Raw genomic sequence first — 20,812 nt, 5'->3', positions numbered from 1 at the left:
GTGGCCCTCCTCCTTGCAATCAGTACACCATAGTTCCCCTTCTCTCGCTTGGCCAGGATTCTTTTTCATGTTTTTAAACTCTTTCATCATATGTCCTTCTATAGTGCCCAAACCTTTTTACTTGATTCCTCGTCTCTGCTGCTTTCGGAGGATGAATCTTCTGAGTCTGACGATCTGTCTTTCTTCTTTTTGTCCATTTTTCGTTCACTTTCTAAGTCCATGGCACGGTTATATGCATCATCGTATGATGTTGGAGGTACAATTTTCATCTTTTTCCCCAATGTTGGTTGTAACCCTTCGACGAACCACCTTTTCTTCAATCCGTCTGCTTGTTGGCTTTCCATTTTTCCTACCAGCTCCTTCAGTGTCCCCGCGTATACGCAGACTGTTTCATTCTTGCCCTATTTGGTATTGTATATTTCTGTTACTATCTCATTATCATCCCAAAGTAGTCGGAACTCTGCTACGAATTCTTTCTTGACGTCCAACCATGTAGTTAACTTCTTTGGATCGGTGTTTGAAAACCAATTGATTGCTACACCTTGCAGGGTAGCCAAAAATTGTCGGACCCAATCATCCTGATTCGTTGCATCGTTCACAGTCTAGATTGTTTCACATGTTTTACAATGTCTGACTGGATCGGCAGTCCTATCACCATTAAATTTCGGCAATTTTTCCTTTGGTTATGCCATTGTTAATTTCTTCTGTATTTGTGGTACTTGTTGTGTGTAATGTCCCCATTTTAGCAGTTGACCAAGTGTGTGTGCGTTAGCCTTGTTCTACATGGTCCCGAGGGCTAACAAAGGGTTTAATGGGATCTTGGAGTGTTTTGGCCTAGTTATTTCCAGTTTGGGCCAAAACGAAGTTGATTTACTCAGTTTTAGGCATACTTACTATTTTTAGTAAGTTGGCAGGACACAGTGCAGGTCAATTTTGGTGATTGGATTCGATACTCCTCGGTGAGAGCTTTCCGATGAGCTATCACTCGCATTATTCGGAGTCCGATTGCTAATACATTTTAATGCCTGAAGTTTTATTAAAGTAACGTCTAATTTAATTGTAAAATATTAAAGTGTTACTTTAATATTTATTTTATGGTGATGTGTACCCAAGGGAGACATAAGGGGTATTTTAATATATGTTTTATATTACACATCTTTTATCCCACATTGCCCATATGAGTTGAGTGGACCCGTGGGAATAGAATAAAAGGAAGCATTTGTGGCTTCATTAGACAGGTTGAATATGAGAAGAAATTGGTGTGTGAGTTGCAGCTTTGTTCTTGGCATTTGAGGACGTCTATCCTCTCTTGTAACATTCTAGACGTCATTCCCTTGGGGTTTGGCCTTTGGAATTCTTTCTTATTGGCTTCATTATCAGGCAGTTTAGTTGCATTTCCGGCTACAGGCAGATTTGATATTTTGCTCATATCTTCTTCACTACTTGTTCGACGCTTATGCCGCTTGGAGGGAATGGTATTATGAAGGTAGTGGATTGATTGGAGGACAAAGTATTGTAGTAGCAAGTTCGTAAGCATGGGCTGGAGTATTATGACAATATTTCTGAAGTAATTAGTGAGTTGATAAATCTGCCATGTATTTGGTTTTATGAATTCTGAAAATAACATTTTATTAGCAGCAGTTCATTTCCACTTTGCATATTATTGTAGTTTCTTTCTTGTTTATGTTGTATGATACCAATTCCATGCACGAAACACAACAAACAAATAAACGTTTGATTTTCGGAGTTATACGGGGTTTTAAGAAGTTGAATGCAAACTGTTTGACATAATTCCTTTCAGCAATTTGGTTTAGTTTTTGGGACATCCAAGGGTGCCCATTACAGTGGTATCAGAGCTATAAGTCCTGCCATCCTGTGGAGGTCTTATAGGGAATTTGGAACAGCCGGATAGAGGGAAAAAGTGCTTGACGAAATGTCAAAACACTAAAATCAGAAATAAATAAAAAAACACAAGCTAAGCATTTATGTTTGAGCATGCGACAGGGGTCTTATAATTTTCGCGATACCAGAGCAAGACAAAATAGGATTTCAGACTTGCAAAGCAAACAGTCTAGTACATCCGTGCAGGGGGACATTGAATCCAACCATACAGACACAGAGGAGATATTCTGTGATCAGGACAATAATATGGGTGATCGAGATGACAGGAATACAGGATTAGGCGGAGGCAGAAATGCTGGTCCAGATCAGGAGGAGGTACTGTTCCGACAGTTACTGGATACATTAGAGCAGGGGCAGCGTATGTAGCAGGAGCAGAATAGGCGAATGGACATGATGTTGCAGCTCATGGCTAGACAGATGGGTGTCAATATTAATCTAGGTGATGCCAACAACAGAAACAATAACAATGAGGGAAACAATAACAACGGGGGAAACAATAACCATGAAGGCCAAGGCAACAACAATGGTCCTGAGAATAACATTAATGGTAATAATGGACACGGCAACAATAGGAATGAGGCTGATAACTTTAGACACGTTGCACGCCCAACACGGACTGCGAGCTCGAGACCTCTTCTACCCACTTTCCCACCCAGAGATCCGGTTCAACCAGTAAACGAACTGCAGATTACCGAGTTATAGGATCAGTTCAGGAGGGACTGGGAGGCTAGTCGACCAGAGTTTCAGGCGGATATTTCTCTTAGAGATTATATGGACTTGAGGATGAGACACATGCCTAAAGCAGGAGGGAGGAATCAAAACTTTGAGCTGAGGAAGAAAGTTGGAAAACTTTCTTTACCTTATTATGATGCTTCAGGGAAGATGACTGCACGAGCTTGGGTGTAGAAGGTAGATACATACTTGCAGCTAAATCCTATGCCTGAGGAGGAGGCTATCAAGTATGTGGCTATGCACTTGGATGGCGTTGCACATGAATGGTGGCATCATGGCATGGTGACTTTGGGGCATAATCAGATTACATCCTATGAGGAATTCATCGAAACATTGATTGAGAGATTTGACACTAAGGATCCCGAGTTACATTTCAAGGAGCTAGCACAGTTAAAACAGTCAGGTTCTGTGGATGCTTACATTGCCGAGTTTCAGCGCTTGTCTGTACTTGTTACTGATATCTCTCCTAGGAGATTGGTGGTGTTATTTTGTGATGGTCTTGCTGATCCATTACGAGGTTGGGTGAAAGGACATGATCCACTCACGTTAGCTGAAGCAACTAAAAAGGCACGAGATTTAGCCCCTTCGGTATACAAAGGAAAAAACCATTCAACAGATTCTTCCTACCGCAAGGACAAAGACAAAAGATCGTTTCAGAAAGAGTATAGCAAACCCAAAGAAGGATCAAAAGGACTAGACAATGAAACCTTGAATGAACTTCGAAAGAAAAAGCTGTGCTTCCATTGTAGAGAGCCTTGGGACTTATCTCATAAATGTTCTCTCAAGGCTAAGGCAAATCAAATGGAGTATTTTTCAGCAGAAGAGTCAGAGTCAAAAGGGGAGGATCAACACTCCGATTCAGATGAGGGTAACACTATAGAGGAGAGCAACATTCCTAAGGATGATAGATCGTTGGCACGCTTGACAGGGGCCCAAAAGGCAATCACATTTAAGGTCAGGGGTACTATCCAGGGGCAGAAAGTGATATCTCTTATTGACACTGGGGCTACACATAACTTCATAGATGCACAGTTGGTAGCCAGGAGAGGGTTACAGACAGAGGAGCATGATGGGTTTAGAGTCATGGTGGCTAACGGTGATAAGTTATTATGCACTCGGAAGATATCTAATCTTCGCATCAGGTTTGGAGATGGCTACGAGTTGGAGGATGAGTTCTATGTTGTGGACAAAGGAGATTATGATGTCATCCTCGGCATGACATGGATGGCTTCACTAGTTGAGTTCACACTCAATCTAGTGAAATTGGAGATGAGATTCCAGCATGAGGGCAGAACTGTGGTACTTAGAGGGCTTTCAGATGGAGGTTGCAGAGTAGTGTCTTTGAGGAGAATGCAGAGACTTTTTCGTCATGATGACATAGAGTGGGCGGCAGAGTGCCACATTATGCCAACTTCACCAGAGCCACAAGAAAAGAGTCATCCACTAGATGTCCAGAAGATACTTGATAGACACGCTAAAGTATTTAGCGATATTCCTCATGGGGTTCCTCCTGACAGAGGGATGGAACATGTTATTGAGCTCGAGGAGGGAGCCAAACCAGTTATGATTACCCCCTATCATCATCCTAAGAAACACAAGGATGAGATAGAGAAGGCGATTAAGGATTTGTTGGAGATGGGGCATATCAGGCCCAGTAAGAGCCCCTTTGCTTCAGTAGTAGTATTGGTAAAGAAGAAGGATGGGACGATGCGCATGTGCATTGATTACAGGGCACTGAATAAGAAAACAATTAAAAACAGGTATCCCATTCCTAGGATTGATGAGCTCATTGATGAGTTGCATGGGGCATGCTTCTTCACCAAAATTGATTTGCGATCCGGATAGCATCAGATCAGGATGAGAGCAAAGGACATTGAGAAAACAGCCTTCTGATGTCACTATGGCCACTTTGAGTTCATGGTTATGCCATTTGGTCTAACCAATGCACCTGCTACATTTCAAAGTTGTATGAACCAGGTATTCAGGAAGTAGCTGAGGAGATTTGTCTTGATCTTCTTTGATGACATCTTGGTCTTCAGTAAGACCTGGGAGGAGCACTTACATCATCTGGAGGAGGTGTTATCTATTCTGGAGAGAGAGTCATTGTATGCCAAGGAATCTAAATGTGAGTTTGGCATGACTGAGCTCCTTTACCTGGGGCATATCATTAGTGCAGATGGCGTTCGGGTTGATCCCGAAAAGATTAGAGCTATTGTAGAGTGGCCTACTCCGACAAACCTTACACAACTTAAGGGATTCTTTGGTTTATGTGGTTTTTATAGGAGGTTTGTTAAGGGATTCTCACAGATTGCTACACCCTTGACAGATCTTACCAGGAAAGGAGCCTTCGTGTGGACAGGGGCAGCACAGAGGTGTTTTGAGCATTTCAAGCAGGTAATGTCTTCATGTCCAGTTCTAGCTCTACTGGATTTCACGAAGTCTTTTGAGCTTCATTGTGATGCATCAGGTGATGGGATTGGAGCAGTATTGATGCAGGAGAAGCATCCCATTGCATTCGAGAGTAGGAAGCTCCGAGGAGTTGAGAAAAGTTATTCTGTCTATGACCGGAAGATGTTGGCCATAATGCATGCATTGGCCAAATTTCGATCATATTTGGTAGGTGGACGTTTTGTGATCAAGGCTGATCACAACAGTATTAAATACTTCATGAGCCAGCGTGATCTTAATGACCGGCAACAAAAATGGGTGACTAAATTGCAAGCTTATGACTTTGACATAGAGTTTGTCAAAGGTAAGAAAAATGTGGTGGCTGATGCCTTATCTCGGAGACCTCACTTATGTGCTCTGGTAGAGATTTCAGGAGATTGGAGAGATCGGATTATAGCAGAGTATGTCGGAGATGCTTGGGCTTCTGGATTGATTTCAGGTACCATACAGGATGATCGCTATGAGGTGATAGATGGATTGATCAGAGTTCAAGATAGGGTTTATTTGATTCCGTCATCACATTTGAGAGAAGCGATACTGAAGGCATTTCATGATGCACCCACAGCTGGACATCCGGGGGTCTTCAAGACCTACAGGCAGATCCGAGAGCGGTTTTCATGGAAAGGGCTCAAGGATGATGTTTAGAGGTATGTCAGGGAGTGTGTGGTTTGTCAACAGAATAAGGGAGAGCACACATTTCCTGCAGGTTTATTACAGCCCTTGCCCATTCCTGATAGGAAATGGGAAAGTATTTCGATGGACTTCATCAGTGGTTTACCACGAGTGCAGGGAAGGGATTGCATCTATGTAGTGGTGGACCGCTTGACGAAGTTTGCTCACTTCTTTGCTATTCCGTCCACTTACACAGCAGCACAGGTGGCAGATCTTTTCTTTAAAGAGATATTCAGGTTACATGGGCTGCCCAGATTCATTGTCAGCGACCGGGATAGTAAGTTTATGAGTGTTTTTTGGCAAGAGTTGTTTAGGTTGTGTGGTACAGATCTTACACCTAGCACTAGTTATCATCCGCAAACAGAGATTGTGAATAAATGGGCGGAAGGATATTTGAGGAACTATGTAACTACACAAAAAAAGGCTTGGATCAGATGGTTGCATATGGGAGAGTATTGTTATAACACCACTTATCATATGTCCATCAAGATGACTCCTTTCATGGCACTCTATGGTTATGAAGCACCTAACTTCATGGATTTAGTTTTGGGGGATAGTAGAGTGCCCAAAGCCAAAAACTTATTGCAGGATAGTCAGGACATCCTGAAAGTGCTCAAAGAGAATATATAATAGGCCTAGAATCAACAGAAATTGTATGCTGATTAGCACCGAATAGAGCGTAGCTTCGAGGTAGGGGATATGGTTTACTTGAGGCTACAACCATATAGACAGTCATCGCTCAAGAAGAGCGGAGCTGAAAAGTTGAAACCTAGATTTTATGGTCCCTACAGGGTGATTCGCAAAGTGGGCAAAGTCGCCTATGAGCTTGAGCTTCCAGAGGGCAATCGAGTGCACAATGTGTTTCATGTGTCTAGGCTTAAGAAAGCCATTGGTCAGAGTGTAGTGCCTTCTGCAGATTTATCCCCTTTGGATGAGGAGGGGAAGCTTGTGTTAGTACCTGAGGCTATTCTGGATACCAGAGAGAGGAAGCTTAGAAACAGGATAGTGAAGGAGTATTTGGTCAGATGGAAAGACCTGTCGGAGGAAGATTCTACATGGGCGAGTGAGCAAGTTATTCAGCAGGCTGGACTGAGATTGCTTGAGGACAAGCAATTTCAAGGGGGGCGGACTGTAATGTCCCCATTTTAGCAGTTGACCAAGTGTGTGTGCGTTAGCTTTGTTCTACATGGTCCCGAGGGCTAACGAAGGGTTTAATGGGATCTTGGAGTGTTTTGGCCTAGTCATTTCCAGTTTGGGCCAAAACGAAGTTGATTTACTCAGTTTCAGGCATACTATCTTTAGTAAGTTGGCAGGACACAGTGTAGGTCAATTTTGGTGATTGGATTCGATACTCCTCGGTGAGAGCTTTCCGATGAGCTATCACTCACATTATTCGGAGTCCGATTGCTAATACATTTTAATGCCTGAAGTTTTATTAAAGTAACGTCTAATTTAATTGTAAAATATTAAAGTGTTACTTTAATATTTATTTTATTATGATGTGTACCCAAGGGAGACATAAGGGGTATTTTAATATATGTTTTATATTACACATCTTTTATCCCACATTGCCCATATGAGTTGAGCGGACCCGTGGGAATAGAATAAAAGGAAGCATTTGTGGCTTCATTAGACAGGTTGAATATGAGAAGAAATTAGTGTGTGAGTTGCAGCTTTGTTCTTGGCATTTGAGGACGTCTATCCTCTCTTGTAACATTCTAGACGTCATTCCCTTGGGGTTTGGCCTTTGGAATTCTTTCTTATTGGCTTCATTATCAGACAGTTTAGTTCCATTTCCAGCTACAGGCAGATTTGATATTTTGCTCATATCTTCTTCACTACTTGTCCGACGCTTATGCCGCTTGGAGGGAATGGTATTATGAAGGTAGTGGACTGATTGGAGGACAAAGTATTGTAGCAGCAAGTTCGTAAGCATGGGCTGGAGTATTATGACAATATTTCTGAAGTAATTAGTGAGTTGATAAATCTGCCATGTATTTGGTTTTATGAATTCTGAAAATAACATTTTATTAGCAGCAGTTCATTTCCACTTTGCATATTATTGTAGTTTCTTTCTTGTTTATGTTGTATGATACCAATTCCATGCACGAAACACAACAAACAAATAAATGCTTGATTTCCGGAGTTATAAGGGGTTTTAAGAAGTTGAATGCAAAGTGTTTGACATAATTCCTTTCAGCAATTTGGTTTAGTTTTTGGGACATCCAGGGGTGCCCATTACATTGTGCACCCGCACTGTTCTGAGCACCGATGTTGTTCTCAGCACCCGCGTTGTTCTGCACAACTACTACAAACAACCGCATTACTCTATGGTGTGATGAGGTTTTCTACAAGCAAAGTTGTTCGATTCTCAACTTGTATCCATTCATCTGGTGTATCATGAATGAAGAGTTCACTCCACGCTCGTGCCCCTTCGGCACTTTGAGTTGTGTGGGTTCCTTCCCTTCTGTCCGGATTCTCTACCCTCGGTGCAGACAAGTTTAGGAACTCCTCCCTTGTCTCTTCTACCAAATTCAATCTTTGTTGTGTTCCCTCAATCAAGTCCTCAACACTCCTCGGTCTACTAGGTGAATGCACTCCCTCGGTCTGTGCTCCTTTACCACTTCGATGCCCATTGGGAGCTGTTGAAATTTCTGCCTTCGCTCCGGCTGTTGTGTGATGATTAATGCTTTTGGTGCTGTGCATATCTCATCCTTGTCTTTTATTTTATTCCTATCCTTATTGAGCAAATTCGGCATTAATATTCATAACACCTCTTTGTACTAGGTTCGACTGGCAACGATGCCAAATGTTTATTGTACAAGGTAAACAGATGTTTATCGCATTAAGAGACTAGAATGTAACAGAGAACAAGATACTTTATTCATATAAGCCGATATGCAATTCCCATTACAATGATTATTATTGATACCCCCTCCAAGTCCAACATAGGATGATGTACATATACCTTCCGAAGGGGTGACTCAACCGTCACGCAACCTTTCGGACTAACTAATCCCGTCGGCTTTAATTAAGCTTTTGCTGACAACACACACCTTGATGAATCTCCAAATAAGGTTGAAACTTCACATCTTTCTTTCATCTCAGTACACTACGCTTACCACCACTACTCATTTTTTTCTGAAACAATTATGCAAGTACAAATTGAAAATGGGAAAAAAAAACCATACATTTCTTCTTCAAACTTTGAAGAAAAGAAACAAATGGAAGAATTACTCACCTCTTCCCCTTGTCTTGCTATTTCACTCTTCATTGCTCACAACACTGATTTCTCTAGCTGCTTTTTCAAACTTTGTTCAAAATAATCCTTTTTCCTCCAGCTTGGCTATAATTTTTTTAAAAATTAAAGAATATTTTTTACATTTTGGACTTAAAAAGAAAGTTGAATATCTGTGGCGACGATCATTTGTCCTTAGGATGATCAAGAGACATCTAAGATGTTCTCAGCCGTCACAAGGATTTTTGGCCATTCCATCAGCATCTCGCATCTTGGGAACATTCTTGGGATAGCTAGGATAAATTTTGAAAAATATGGAATGGATTGGGGATATTTGTGAGGCATCCCTGAAATGTCCCCAGGGGATGGTAAAAGAAACTCAAAGATGTGATCCTGGGTAACATACAAAATAACTAACTAAATAAAGATGGATCCATTTAAAAAAATATGCCAATAGGCGTCAATGCCACAGAGAGTGGCAGACCCATGCCTTGCAAGCAAAGGGTTGATTGGATTTTTCTTCTTAGCTATCCTTCATCATTCTGTGGGAACTCAGAAATATTCCCCAACCCTAATGAATACATCTGGAGAGAACAACATTAACACTTGTTTCCTGTGAAAATGTTCTTAAATCTTTTATGTAAAAAGGCTTGGGAAGTAGCACAGAGCTATTTAATAACATTAATGCATAGATACCTCCTTTTTCGAGTACACTTTGATATTGAAATGCTTTCACTTGAGCACACCCTCATTATGGTTCAAAACTGAAGTTGAACTTATAGTGGGTTTTTTTTACATATTTTCATTGTTAGCAGTGGAAATGAATAATATATGTTTTTGCTGAAGTCTGACATGATTCTTAATTTGAAGTTATGCCTCTTGGATATTTATCTTAATTAGAGATAGATTTGCAATGAACAATACTTGCTGAAGTGATCGCAATATTGGAATATGGCAAATGAAGCTGGGAAGATGTCAAATTTATTATTAAAAAATGGATGCTATCAGCCTATCATCTGATTCATGATGAATATTCTAAAAACATATTGAGAAAATAATCTATAAATGTCAAAATATGAAAGCATATTTAAAAAGATTATGCCAATATTTGTTAATGCCATAGGGAGCAGAATCTCAGTTGTATTTAGAATTCAAAACTGAAAATGAGGTGACTGAACAATATCAATCAATAACTATGAAATCATGGTTTTATATTAACACAAAGAATTTCAGAGGTCCCTAAGGAGAGATGCTTGTGATACTATGTTTTCAAAACAGAAATATAAACAATACCAGAATCAAAGATTAAGAAGGTTGTCTATCATATGTGCTGGTCTGCAAAATCCATATTAACTGCTAATGTCTAGTTAGGAAGTCAGAAAGTAATTTTATGTCCTTGTGCTTTATTTCTCTGTTTCCATCATTTGTTTATTTGATTTGTATTTGAATTCTCTATTTTATGTTCTGATGCACAGATCCATATTTTCAGTTGCAGGTGATATATCTAACATTGTTTTGGATCCAATTCTTATATTTCTTCTTTCACTTGGAGTTACCGGTGCGGCTATTGCTCATGTTGTATCTCAGTGAGTGAAACGTTTGTCTGTGCTCAAATTTGATTAAGAATTAATGCAGAAATAAATGTCATTGAAATTTCATCATAGACCATTACTATCATCTGTTAAAAAAACATTCTAGGATCTTGTGTGCATAATAAGTTTGTGTTGATTGTAAACTAACGGATTTGTTATTAATAATTATCCTCTGAACTGTAGGTATCTTATTGCTTTTATTCTTTTATGGAGTTTGAACAAGCGAGTTGTGCTTTTGCCACCTAAAATCTCTGACCTGCAATTTGATCGGTTTTTAAAAAATGGTAAGATGCTATTTGATTGTGACCTTCAGTACAGTTGATCTTGTTCAATTTACACTTCTTCATTAGAACTTTAGTAACATGCTGTACAAGCGAGTTGTGCTTTTGCCACCTAAAATCTCTGACCTGCAATTTGGTCGGTTTTAAAAAAATGGTAAGATGCTATTTGATTGTGACCTTGAGTACAGTTGATCTTGTTCAATTTACACTTCTTCATTAAAACTTTAGCAACATGCTGTTTTCGTGATTGTTGATTATATTATAAACTTAAAAGATATTCCCATTCATCTGTTTTTGCCTTTTTGGATATTTTTAATCGGAGTCGGCTGCTTTAAAGAGTTTTAAAAGAAGACAAGTGTGCATTCCAACATTCAGAACTTCAGAAATTATTATGCTAGATCTAAATCTAACACTTTTGAGAGTTACCAAGGCAGTCCTGTAGCCACCTATAAAGTTAGTCTATAGTGGCAAAGATTGTTCTCTGGAATAAATGAGATAAAAAAAGAGAAGATTTCAAAAAATTGTGATTTAATCATATCAAAGAAATCAGGAAAAGATATGTTTAGTTGTAGAGTTTTTGAAACAAATGATTTGTAGCTTATGATTTGATGAACAACGTATGCCTATGAGAATATTTTTGAGATTTATGCTTTTATCTTAGTTCATTATTATGTTCTAGCTGTAAAGATAATATAACTCCTTAGATCTGAAGTGACTATTTTGTACATAGTACAATAATCAAAATGGATTGCACTATATATGGCTTGAATTTGAGTCCATGTTTCAAGTATAATATCCTATGTTCCACTGTGTTTCAGGGACACGGATGGGAATGGGGGTATGATGTTATACGTTTTGAGGTGGCAGTCAAAGGGCCATTCAAAATATACATGAGAGAGAGAGAGAGAGAGAGAGATGTCAATAATTGATAAAGTCAATATCAATATATGAATAATTATGATAGCAGTGGTATAACAGCATAATAAGCTTCAATAAAATAGTGTAGCAGCAGTATAGATGTTAAAAGTAAAACAACAATAAAATTAATCCTCAGATCCATAATAGGGGTTTGGAATCAGAGACCCTAATGGGTTTGAGGGGCAGCAATGATAAGCTGCAAAAGGTGTTAGATGTGAGAAAATGAAAAAAATGAATTTACAAGGTTTTGATGTTATAGTACTTTGTGAGGGATGCTTGGCTGTCTTTCAGATGACCCCAGCCGTCTTGTGGACCACTTGGTGTCCTCATGCAGTTTAGTGACGTTTCGGCCATTATCTGGGAAGTTTGATCCAGGGGGGATGGCAAGGGGATGTCCTCAAACTATCCCTCTGTCCTCAAAATGACAGTGCGAATGGGGGTGCAGATTCCTTCATTGAGTGATGATTGAAATGCAGTCTGCAAGTCGTCTTCTGTGTCTTAGGACATTACTGCTATAATTGATTGCAGCTTCTGATATTGGTCACAAGGCCATATGCAATTTCCATTCTTTTACATTCACACGAAGCTATGCAAAAACTCATAGCTCATGGAACCACCATATGTCGAATTGTTTTGGGCAATTTAAACAATTTAGTCACTATTTTATATTCCTCACTAAGGTGATACCGAGAGTTAATGATCTAGCTACTTTGTATTCAAAGATTTGAAATTTATTACTAGATTCAAACCCTATCTCGTGCTTTCACTGCCAACTTGTAAACCTCATAATATTGGCCTTGCTAATTAAAAATCCTTGATAACCACTTTTTGATGGGAAGCTCCGACTAAGATAAAATTCATGTTCAGAAGATACAATCACACACATCCTTGTGCTGTTCCATGCAAATAGTTCTTGAATGGTCACTAGCTATGATGGATTGAAAGTCAATACTCATTGCAGGTTTGCAGTACAGTGAAATCTAGTCGAGTTAGTTGATTCTTGATTCTTGGAGTTTTCTGTGGATAAAATTCAAAGTTGAAATCTGGTTTGTAATACCTGCCAGAGTAATATCTAAACATCAATGAACTGTACATCTTAAAATTCCAACACTTCTTTTTCTTATCGGTAATTGCTTTTGACTGGAATTATGAGACAGTAATGCCACAAATCTGGAGGACCTCATCCCTTACAACCAACACCCCAGACCTGTGAGCACAGAAGCCCAGGAGGGACACCCAGCCTGAGGGGCGCAAAAGACACACCCAACATGGGTCTGGCACAAGGTCCTCAAGCACTCCTAGCCCAGCAAGGGTCTGACAGGTGGATCGACATTAACACCATTATCTTCATCTTCATCTTCATCTACGACTATATGGCACAATGCACTTCCTGGTCAGCGATTCCTTCTGACTCCTCTGACTGTTATGCTGAATGACGAATCGTTCCGACTCACGTCCTCATCTTACTCCAGTTAACACAGAGTGCTATTTCTGTGAGATTCAAACCATGTACTTATTCTGAATAATGATTCCTTCCAACTCCCATGCCCAACATAAACCCTCTAGCTTGAGTGCAATTCCTATGATTCGAACATTGAACCTCCCTATCACAAGGGCTCACGGCTACCGCTGCATTATGAGCTCATGCTTAAAATTCCAACACTTTTAAATATAAAATTTATATAACATTTTTCTATTAAGAAATCCTCAAAACAAGTTTTAAGAGAGATGCGATGGCACTTCCTCATCAACTTAGCTCTCTGCACTTGTAGTTGAAACTTGAAACTCCTTTTAAAATAAACACAAGCTCATTGGCACTTGATGCCTGATCATACAACGATGGTAGAATCATATAAAACATTATAGTTACATCCACATATTACCACCAGCCCACTCAAGTGAGATACATTACCATCCTTCCCTTTTTCTATATTTGATGGATACAGGATCTGCAAGAACTTCATGCTTTCTTTTTGAAAATGAATTTATATGTATAAGAGTTTCTCTTTCTTGGCAGTTAATTATTTGTTACAATCACATTAGTATAGTTCCTTACTTGCACTAACAATGGAAGACATGTTTTATGGCAAGATATATTTTTAGCTTGATTTAACATAATCATTAGTCTTGTGTTGGAACAATATCTTTTAAGGCCACTTGCCATCAAGTATTGAAGGTTTTATTCCTTAAAATGAATTCTTACAACCCAATTTATATTGCATATGGTGCTCGAGGGCCTGAGGCATATTCTACCATCTCTGACAATACATATAGTTTCATATTTGGCTTCCTTAAATGTACAATGACTGTGGTGGCATCTATTGCTTTGCAAGGATTTGTTATTTTAGCTTTCAAATATCACTTCTTGACGCTATGCCTTATTTCTGCACAGGTCTTCTACTCCTTGGAAGAGTTACTGCTGCAACATTTTGTTTGACTTTGGCAGCCTCCATGGCTGCACGGCAAGGACCAGTTTCAATGGCAGCATTTCAGATTTGCATGCAGATTTGGATGGCAACTTCTCTTCTTGCAGATGCATTAGCTCTTGCTGGACAGGTCTGATTAATCAAATTAGCCATGTGATTATGACAATAACTAATCACCCATCAAGTGGAGATAAGATGTTTCTAAGAATCGTATGGGGATGAACAATTTTAACTTTTAATAGTAGTTTCTCAAATCATGGAAGTGATCATCTTGGTCTTTCAAACTGGAAGTGATAAACCCCTTTCCTGTACAAGCAAGGACCCAATGAAGTGTGCCAAATTGCTTAGTAGTGAATTACTGAGTCCTTTTCATTCAGATCCTTGATCACAGTGTATGAAATGTCCGACTCCGCCAAGAAACTAATCAAGTTATAAACTTTTGAGTATATTCTATAGAGTTCACTTATGCTTCTGCATGTTAGTTCTTCTTGGAATGCTTGACATTGTGTTGGACGCTGAGTCTTTTATCAACATTTGACATCACAAATGCTAATAGAGGCACCTTTCCAATGTTGTTTTGAATGATATAAAGGGTTTGTACTCAAGAATGATTCCATAATTAAATAATAGGCATTTTTATGTACTAATTATTTTCTTGTTTATTTTCTCAGGCTATCCTGGCAAGTGCTTTTGCAAAAGGTGACTTTGAGAAAGCAAGGAGCACTGCTGCAAGGACATTGCAGGTAGATTCATATTCTTGTCAATTATAACTATGCCCCTCCCTCTTAGAGCACTGCAATTCTAGTTAATCATATATCTCTGTTAAGTTACATGATATCTTTTTGTTCCTTTTATGGTTTGTAAAATATTTTGCTATATATTTTTAGCAAGTAGTTCACCATGCTGTCAAGAATTGGTTTCTTTGATGGTTCCAATAATCTGTTTTGGCACCTTAGGGGCTTCTTTATTGTTGAATGTTGCTTTCATTGACACCATGCTCAACATTTTGACTTTGACAGTCCTATCTGTGTAATGGCATGGTCTACAGAACCTAATATTTTCTGGTATAGTAGAATGCACAATTTCTCATATTGATGCACATTTCCTGCTGATTCTGGCACCAAACAATTTGTCATCTTTTATTCATATTTTTCATTAGTTTCAGCAATTATAAATTCCATATGCATTCTAACACTTAGTGATTCACTGTTCTGTTTAGAACTAGTTGATCAGTTTTGCAGTTTGAAATCTATATTTCTATATTTTGTATGCAATTTCAGGGGCACCAACATTGCCATTCAGCCAACCAAAGTAAAAATACGCTTATGGAAAAAACTGTGCATTTAATATTTGCATCTCATGGACCCTGAAAATCTTATGTTCGTTAGTCATCTAGCCTTTAAATTTTTTTGAATGGTTTTTCAATTCTATATTAAATTTGGCCATTACAACATAAATTAGTAAAGATCCTAAAGGCTTCATGAAGAACCTCATCCTATCAACCAAAGATCCCAGAGACTTTTTTCTCAACTCAGGGTTCTGTAAAATGGAGCTTACTAGTGGGATCGTGTTCCCTTCCTAGTATCTCAGTTCTTCTAGTTCTTAGATTTGTCACTTCCTTGAGCATCAGTTTTTATTCATTCCTCTTGCCATAGCTAGTCTTCCTGGGTTTGATCTAGTTCTAGAGTCCTCGTTTTTCATTCTAAATATTGATTGGCCTATTTATTTTCGTGTAGTATTAGATATATTCAGTTCATTTTCAACTTTTGTATTCCATCTTGTTCATCTTTTTTTTTAACTTCAAGTATCTCTGTCTATAACTTTTTTCTTTCTAATATATTGTTATATAATCCATGTTATTCTATTTAAGCGTAACTAGCTATTTGTTTAATTTAAAGTTATTCTCTTGATATTCACATTTTACCTAGAATATCTTATATATTAGTCACAAGTTTTTAGTAAATGTCTATCTTCGTATATTAACTTTCAATATTGTTCTTATAATGATTTCATCACTTTTAAATAAATTATTTTAATAAAATGATAATATTAATTTCTCCGCTTAAGTGATGGCAAACTGCCCAAACAACAGCAGTTGCAGAGTACTTCTGTCCTCAGGGTGACGGAAACTTAGTAACCCCAACAATACTATGTTAGTATAACAAAAACTTCAGAAAAAAACAGAGCAATAGACATACAACTATATGAGGCAGCGGAACAGTTCAATAAATCAGATACTAATTTTGTATTCTGTACTAAAAAAAGAAATGATTGCAACATTGAATACAGTCTTATTGCAATGTCACATTACAGCCCTTTTTCTGATTTCTATGACTGAGAAACCAGTGTTTGTTTTTTGGACAACACCAACTCGTACTCCAATGCATCGAACCCCACACTTCCTCTGTCAATCTGGTCAACTTATCTGTGCAGAAATCAGCACACCTTATCTTCCTTCATCTAGGGTTGATGCTTCTCCAATTGGGCTGCCATCCCCAACTTATGCCCTTTCTTTTCCTTCCCCCACAACTGCTCTGCTGGGTTTCTCATCTCTCTATTTTTTTTCCAACCCCTAAATGTCGCCAGCAGAGACTCAAGATGAGAAACTGTTTAACTGCCGCCAACATGAGTTTAGCAAAGAAAGAAAATAGAAGTGAACCAGAAAAATATAAAGAAGGGCAATGCCCCTACTTCAGGCTTCCTGGATGACGTGTTTGCAAGTGTAGCTTGGAAAAGGAATTGGGTAGTAGGACTATCCTTTCTAGCTGCCATCTACTTGCAGCATACCACCTTATGCTTGGGCTCAACGACTTGATCGATTTACTTCTTTCGTTTCTTCCAGCATATGAGCAGACTAGAGACATTTTGAGACAGTGAGATGATTTCAGGTTTTTCGTTCACTTGTGGATCCAAGTCTACCTTGCATCGAACTTCTCCAAAAGTCCATGTGCATTTTCTGCAGCCTCTCATTCATATACCTTCCCCATTCTTTGCACTTTTTCTAAGAGTTTGTTCCATCATCAATATGAACACAATTTGAGACAGCACCCATGGTGCTACAAATATTTCTTGTCTCCACAATTGCACTACGATGTTTGGCTCCTTCGTATCTTTTCATTACAACAATTGCACGTTTGTTTCAAGCAACTTTAGCTGTATCAAAGGATTGCAAAAATTGGAACATTATCTTTCCCTCCTTTACTGCAACGCTTGTTCATTTCTTGTCAGTACTAGTCATTCTTCCTCAACTATTCCAATTTTAAGTAACAAATCATCGCCCATATTGAACAATCACATGCAATATTATGTTAAGCACTCATGGAAGCCACAAGTCATTCTCTTAAAGTTAGAAGGGTAAAAGCCATTCTGAATGAAATTGTTAACAAAATAGCACAAAACATAGCATCATGATAACTTGAAATCAGATAAGCTTAGCTAAATTTAAGAGTTAAGAAATTCAGCACCATAATGTGATTGAATAATCACACATAATAATATGCTAAGCACTCACAGAAGCCACAAATCATTTTCAGTTAAGTTATATTTCAGCCCTGAAGGCTAAAGGTCCTACCAAGTATCAAAAGTTTCAGAGTAATGCTAAAGAGATACTCCTTTTAACAAATATGCTCAAGGCTTAATTAATAAAAATTGTGAGTGGATTCCGGGCATTTTAGATCTGCGCAGACCAACAATTCATCCTCATTCTATAGGTGATGTCTATTTGAAAAGTTTAAGCTATTTAGTGGTGGATGATGTACCAAGACGTTCCAGAAGACATTTATTTCTTGTTTGTACTCCAAATCCAAGCTATTCTACTAATCCGCCATTGCAATTTGTAAGCATCTCTGGAGCAGTTGTTACAGCACTTTAAAGGGTTGTTTATTTCGAGCAATCATTTATTTTTTGTCTGCATGCCAACTTGCTTGCAAGTATGGTTTTGCGAGAAGCCAGATTACTTGAAAATTAACAGCTCTGATATCTATGTGGAGATCTGATGGATTTTGAGACTTAAGTTACTTTTCTCTGATATTTTCCTTTCATTACACCTGCTTGCCATGTGGATGAGTTCTTACAGGCATGGCCCCAAGGTTAGCTTTATGTCTTAAGTTTTAAGCTTTCCCATCTGCTAGTTCTTGGATGAACATATGTTCGGTGTGATTGCCAGTTATTTCAGGTTCATAAGGTTTGGAGAGCAGGCGCTCTGGAATTTCTGATCCGCCAACATGTCTCATCCATTTTCTTAGTTGGAGTTGGCCTCACTTACTCTTAAGCCACTTCCCTTCAAAGTTCCTTTGAAGATCCATTTATTAATATGGGGCTTTGAATGGAAAGCATTAACGGGTTTTGATTCTCAAAACCTTGGTCCCTTAAGTCATCGAAGCTTGTGTGATTAGGAAATTACTCTAGGGGATAGTCAATCAATGATAAACTTAAATTTTGTCCCTAAGAAGCCTGATGATCAATGGTGGGAATGCTTCAAACCAGCCTTGAATTTTTTCAGGGAAAATAATTCATTTTCCAAAGGTCAAGTTCTCTTCAAAGTTTAAGCTTTACAACATGGTATTTAAATATTGTACAGCAAGTCTACATTGAGAATCATTCACATTTATTTTAGCATTTTATTCCTAGGTATGCCCAAGACTTTTGTAATACTCTAGATGACTGGGCTATAGGAGAACGTTTTTAGAAGCTTTCTTTCATCTTGGAGCTATAAGATTTATATCAATTAGGCTTTTCTCTCTGTCTTCTATTTTCTGCATATATTTACATAAGCATTGAGCTATTCAGAATACAGATTTCTTATTTGTCTACAGGTCCAAATGTTATTGCAAATTATCTTGCATTGCAATCCAGCCCCAAACTTTGTGGAGATCAGTGATGTCCTTACAAATTATTCTTCCTGTGATATGTGAAGCATTTTTTATGTAATTCTATTTATCCAGAGGCTTGCAATATGTGTATTAGTCTATTAGATAGGGTTGTGTGTGCACGCGCGTAGATCAGGTGTTTATATATAACTGTATGCCTTCACTCTACGATGTATTCAACTTTAGCAGAACCCATTAAGATTGTAGTTATGTATATAGACTAATCTGTATAACAATTTGCAAAATTTGTTATGTTACAGATGGGGATGGTTCTTGGAATTTTCCTGGCAGTGGTCCTTGGAGGGAGCTTGCATATTTTATCAAAATTGTTCACTAATGATATAGATGTCTTAAAAATGATCTATATTGGGATTCCTGTGAGTATTTCTTTTCAAATTGGGATTAGTTATTGTTTAATGGTGTGAATCTGTATATATGTATTGATGCCATTATTCTATGTATACAGTTTGTTGCAGCAACTCAACCACTCAACTCTATGGCATTTGTTTTTGATGGCATTAATTTTGGAGCTTCTGACTTTGCTTATGCAGCATATACAATGGTGATATTTCTGGTCAAATGATCAAGGTTCTCTTAGAGTGCATCTTCTATCTTTGGTTTCTTACTTTTAATTGTTGCAGGTTTCTGTATCAATATTTACAATTCTATGCTTATTGGTATTGTCTCCACTTTGGGGCTTTGTTGGCATATGGGTTGGGTTGACAATCTTGATGACGTTGCGGATGTCAGCCGGTTTCTGGAGGTAGGACCTTTATTTTCTGTTGTTTTAGCTAAGGATCACCATCATTACTGTTATTTAAAGCAGGTAGCATGGTTGACTCATATACCAACTAGAGAATGTCAAACATCTTCATAAATACAATGCTAGGTATTGAACCTTCGACATTCCATCCATTTTGCAGGATAGGAACTGCAACTGGACCTTGGAAGTTTCTCAAAAATTGGGAAAATTGAAAGCTGAAGTAAAATCGATGAAAACTTTTGATTGCTTAGCCAGATGATCTTCACTCATTTGTGCTGCCTTGCTGACATAATAAGGAAGGACTTGAAGATTTAATGTCGATTGAGTCTGAAGACTTGAGGCCCACTTATACGAAGGATTTACTTAATGATATTTGGAGTCTCTATCAAGCAGATTCTCAAGAATCTCGTATCCTTCAATATGTACAGTACTAATATTTGTGTCTATGCCACCTTTTTAATTCATGTGTAGCTACAAACAAAAGGGTGTCATAGAACCATGGAGGTTTTCAATCATTGTCTGTTTCAAAATACCAGATATAAGGGTACGTAGATAAGAATAAACTGATAAAGACAAATTTTGTATATTTTGGCTATTGCCAGAAGTGTATGCAAAATCATGGAGTTGGAGCAGTTATCTATGATATATATGGTCACGTCCTCCTGATTTTGATATGAATAAAAAAGATTGAGCATTTTTCCGAGCCTCACATTTTTCTCTGAAATTATGTCATTTTAAACCTGAGTTGATAATGGAAATTCACTATGTAATGCATTCTTAAAATTCAAAGTAACCAGTTCAGTCTACTAGTGGCACTTGTTCTGTATAGTTAGGAAAAGAGGGTGATCATGTTATGCATTCTTTTAAAGATTATAACAGCTGCAGTAGTTAAAAGTTCAACATTATACGGATCCAAACCATTTTTCAGTCTTCCTGACAATCTCAGAAAGAAGCAATATTGTGATTCCAAGC

At 38.2% G+C, this 20,812-nt stretch overlaps 1 protein-coding gene across 2 annotated transcripts in view; it reads left to right on the top strand.

The window, feature by feature from the left end:
* The window catches only part of LOC149562755 (protein DETOXIFICATION 42-like), a 112,544-nt gene extending 91,995 nt beyond the window's left edge, over positions 1-20,549 (top strand). For both annotated transcript variants that reach the window (XM_089826170.1, XM_089826168.1), the window contains 8 exons: positions 10,482-10,578; positions 10,768-10,868; positions 14,176-14,339; positions 14,881-14,952; positions 19,338-19,454; positions 19,544-19,639; positions 19,719-19,840; positions 20,001-20,549. In XM_089826170.1, coding sequence (XP_089682296.1) covers positions 10,482-10,578; positions 10,768-10,868; positions 14,176-14,339; positions 14,881-14,952; positions 19,338-19,454; positions 19,544-19,639; positions 19,719-19,840; positions 20,001-20,052 — 821 coding nt within the window. In that variant the 3' untranslated portion in view covers positions 20,053-20,549. The remainder of the gene's footprint in view (positions 1-10,481; positions 10,579-10,767; positions 10,869-14,175; positions 14,340-14,880; positions 14,953-19,337; positions 19,455-19,543; positions 19,640-19,718; positions 19,841-20,000) is intronic.
* Positions 20,550-20,812: the final 263 nt, after the last annotated feature.

The sequence above is a fragment of the Cupressus sempervirens genome, chromosome 4 (genome assembly GCF_028749045.1).
Source record: "Cupressus sempervirens isolate cs-2001-9-10 chromosome 4, ASM2874904v1, whole genome shotgun sequence".
Lineage (NCBI taxonomy): Eukaryota > Viridiplantae > Streptophyta > Pinopsida > Cupressales > Cupressaceae > Cupressus > Cupressus sempervirens.
This window is presented reverse-complemented; position numbering and strand designations above follow the sequence as displayed.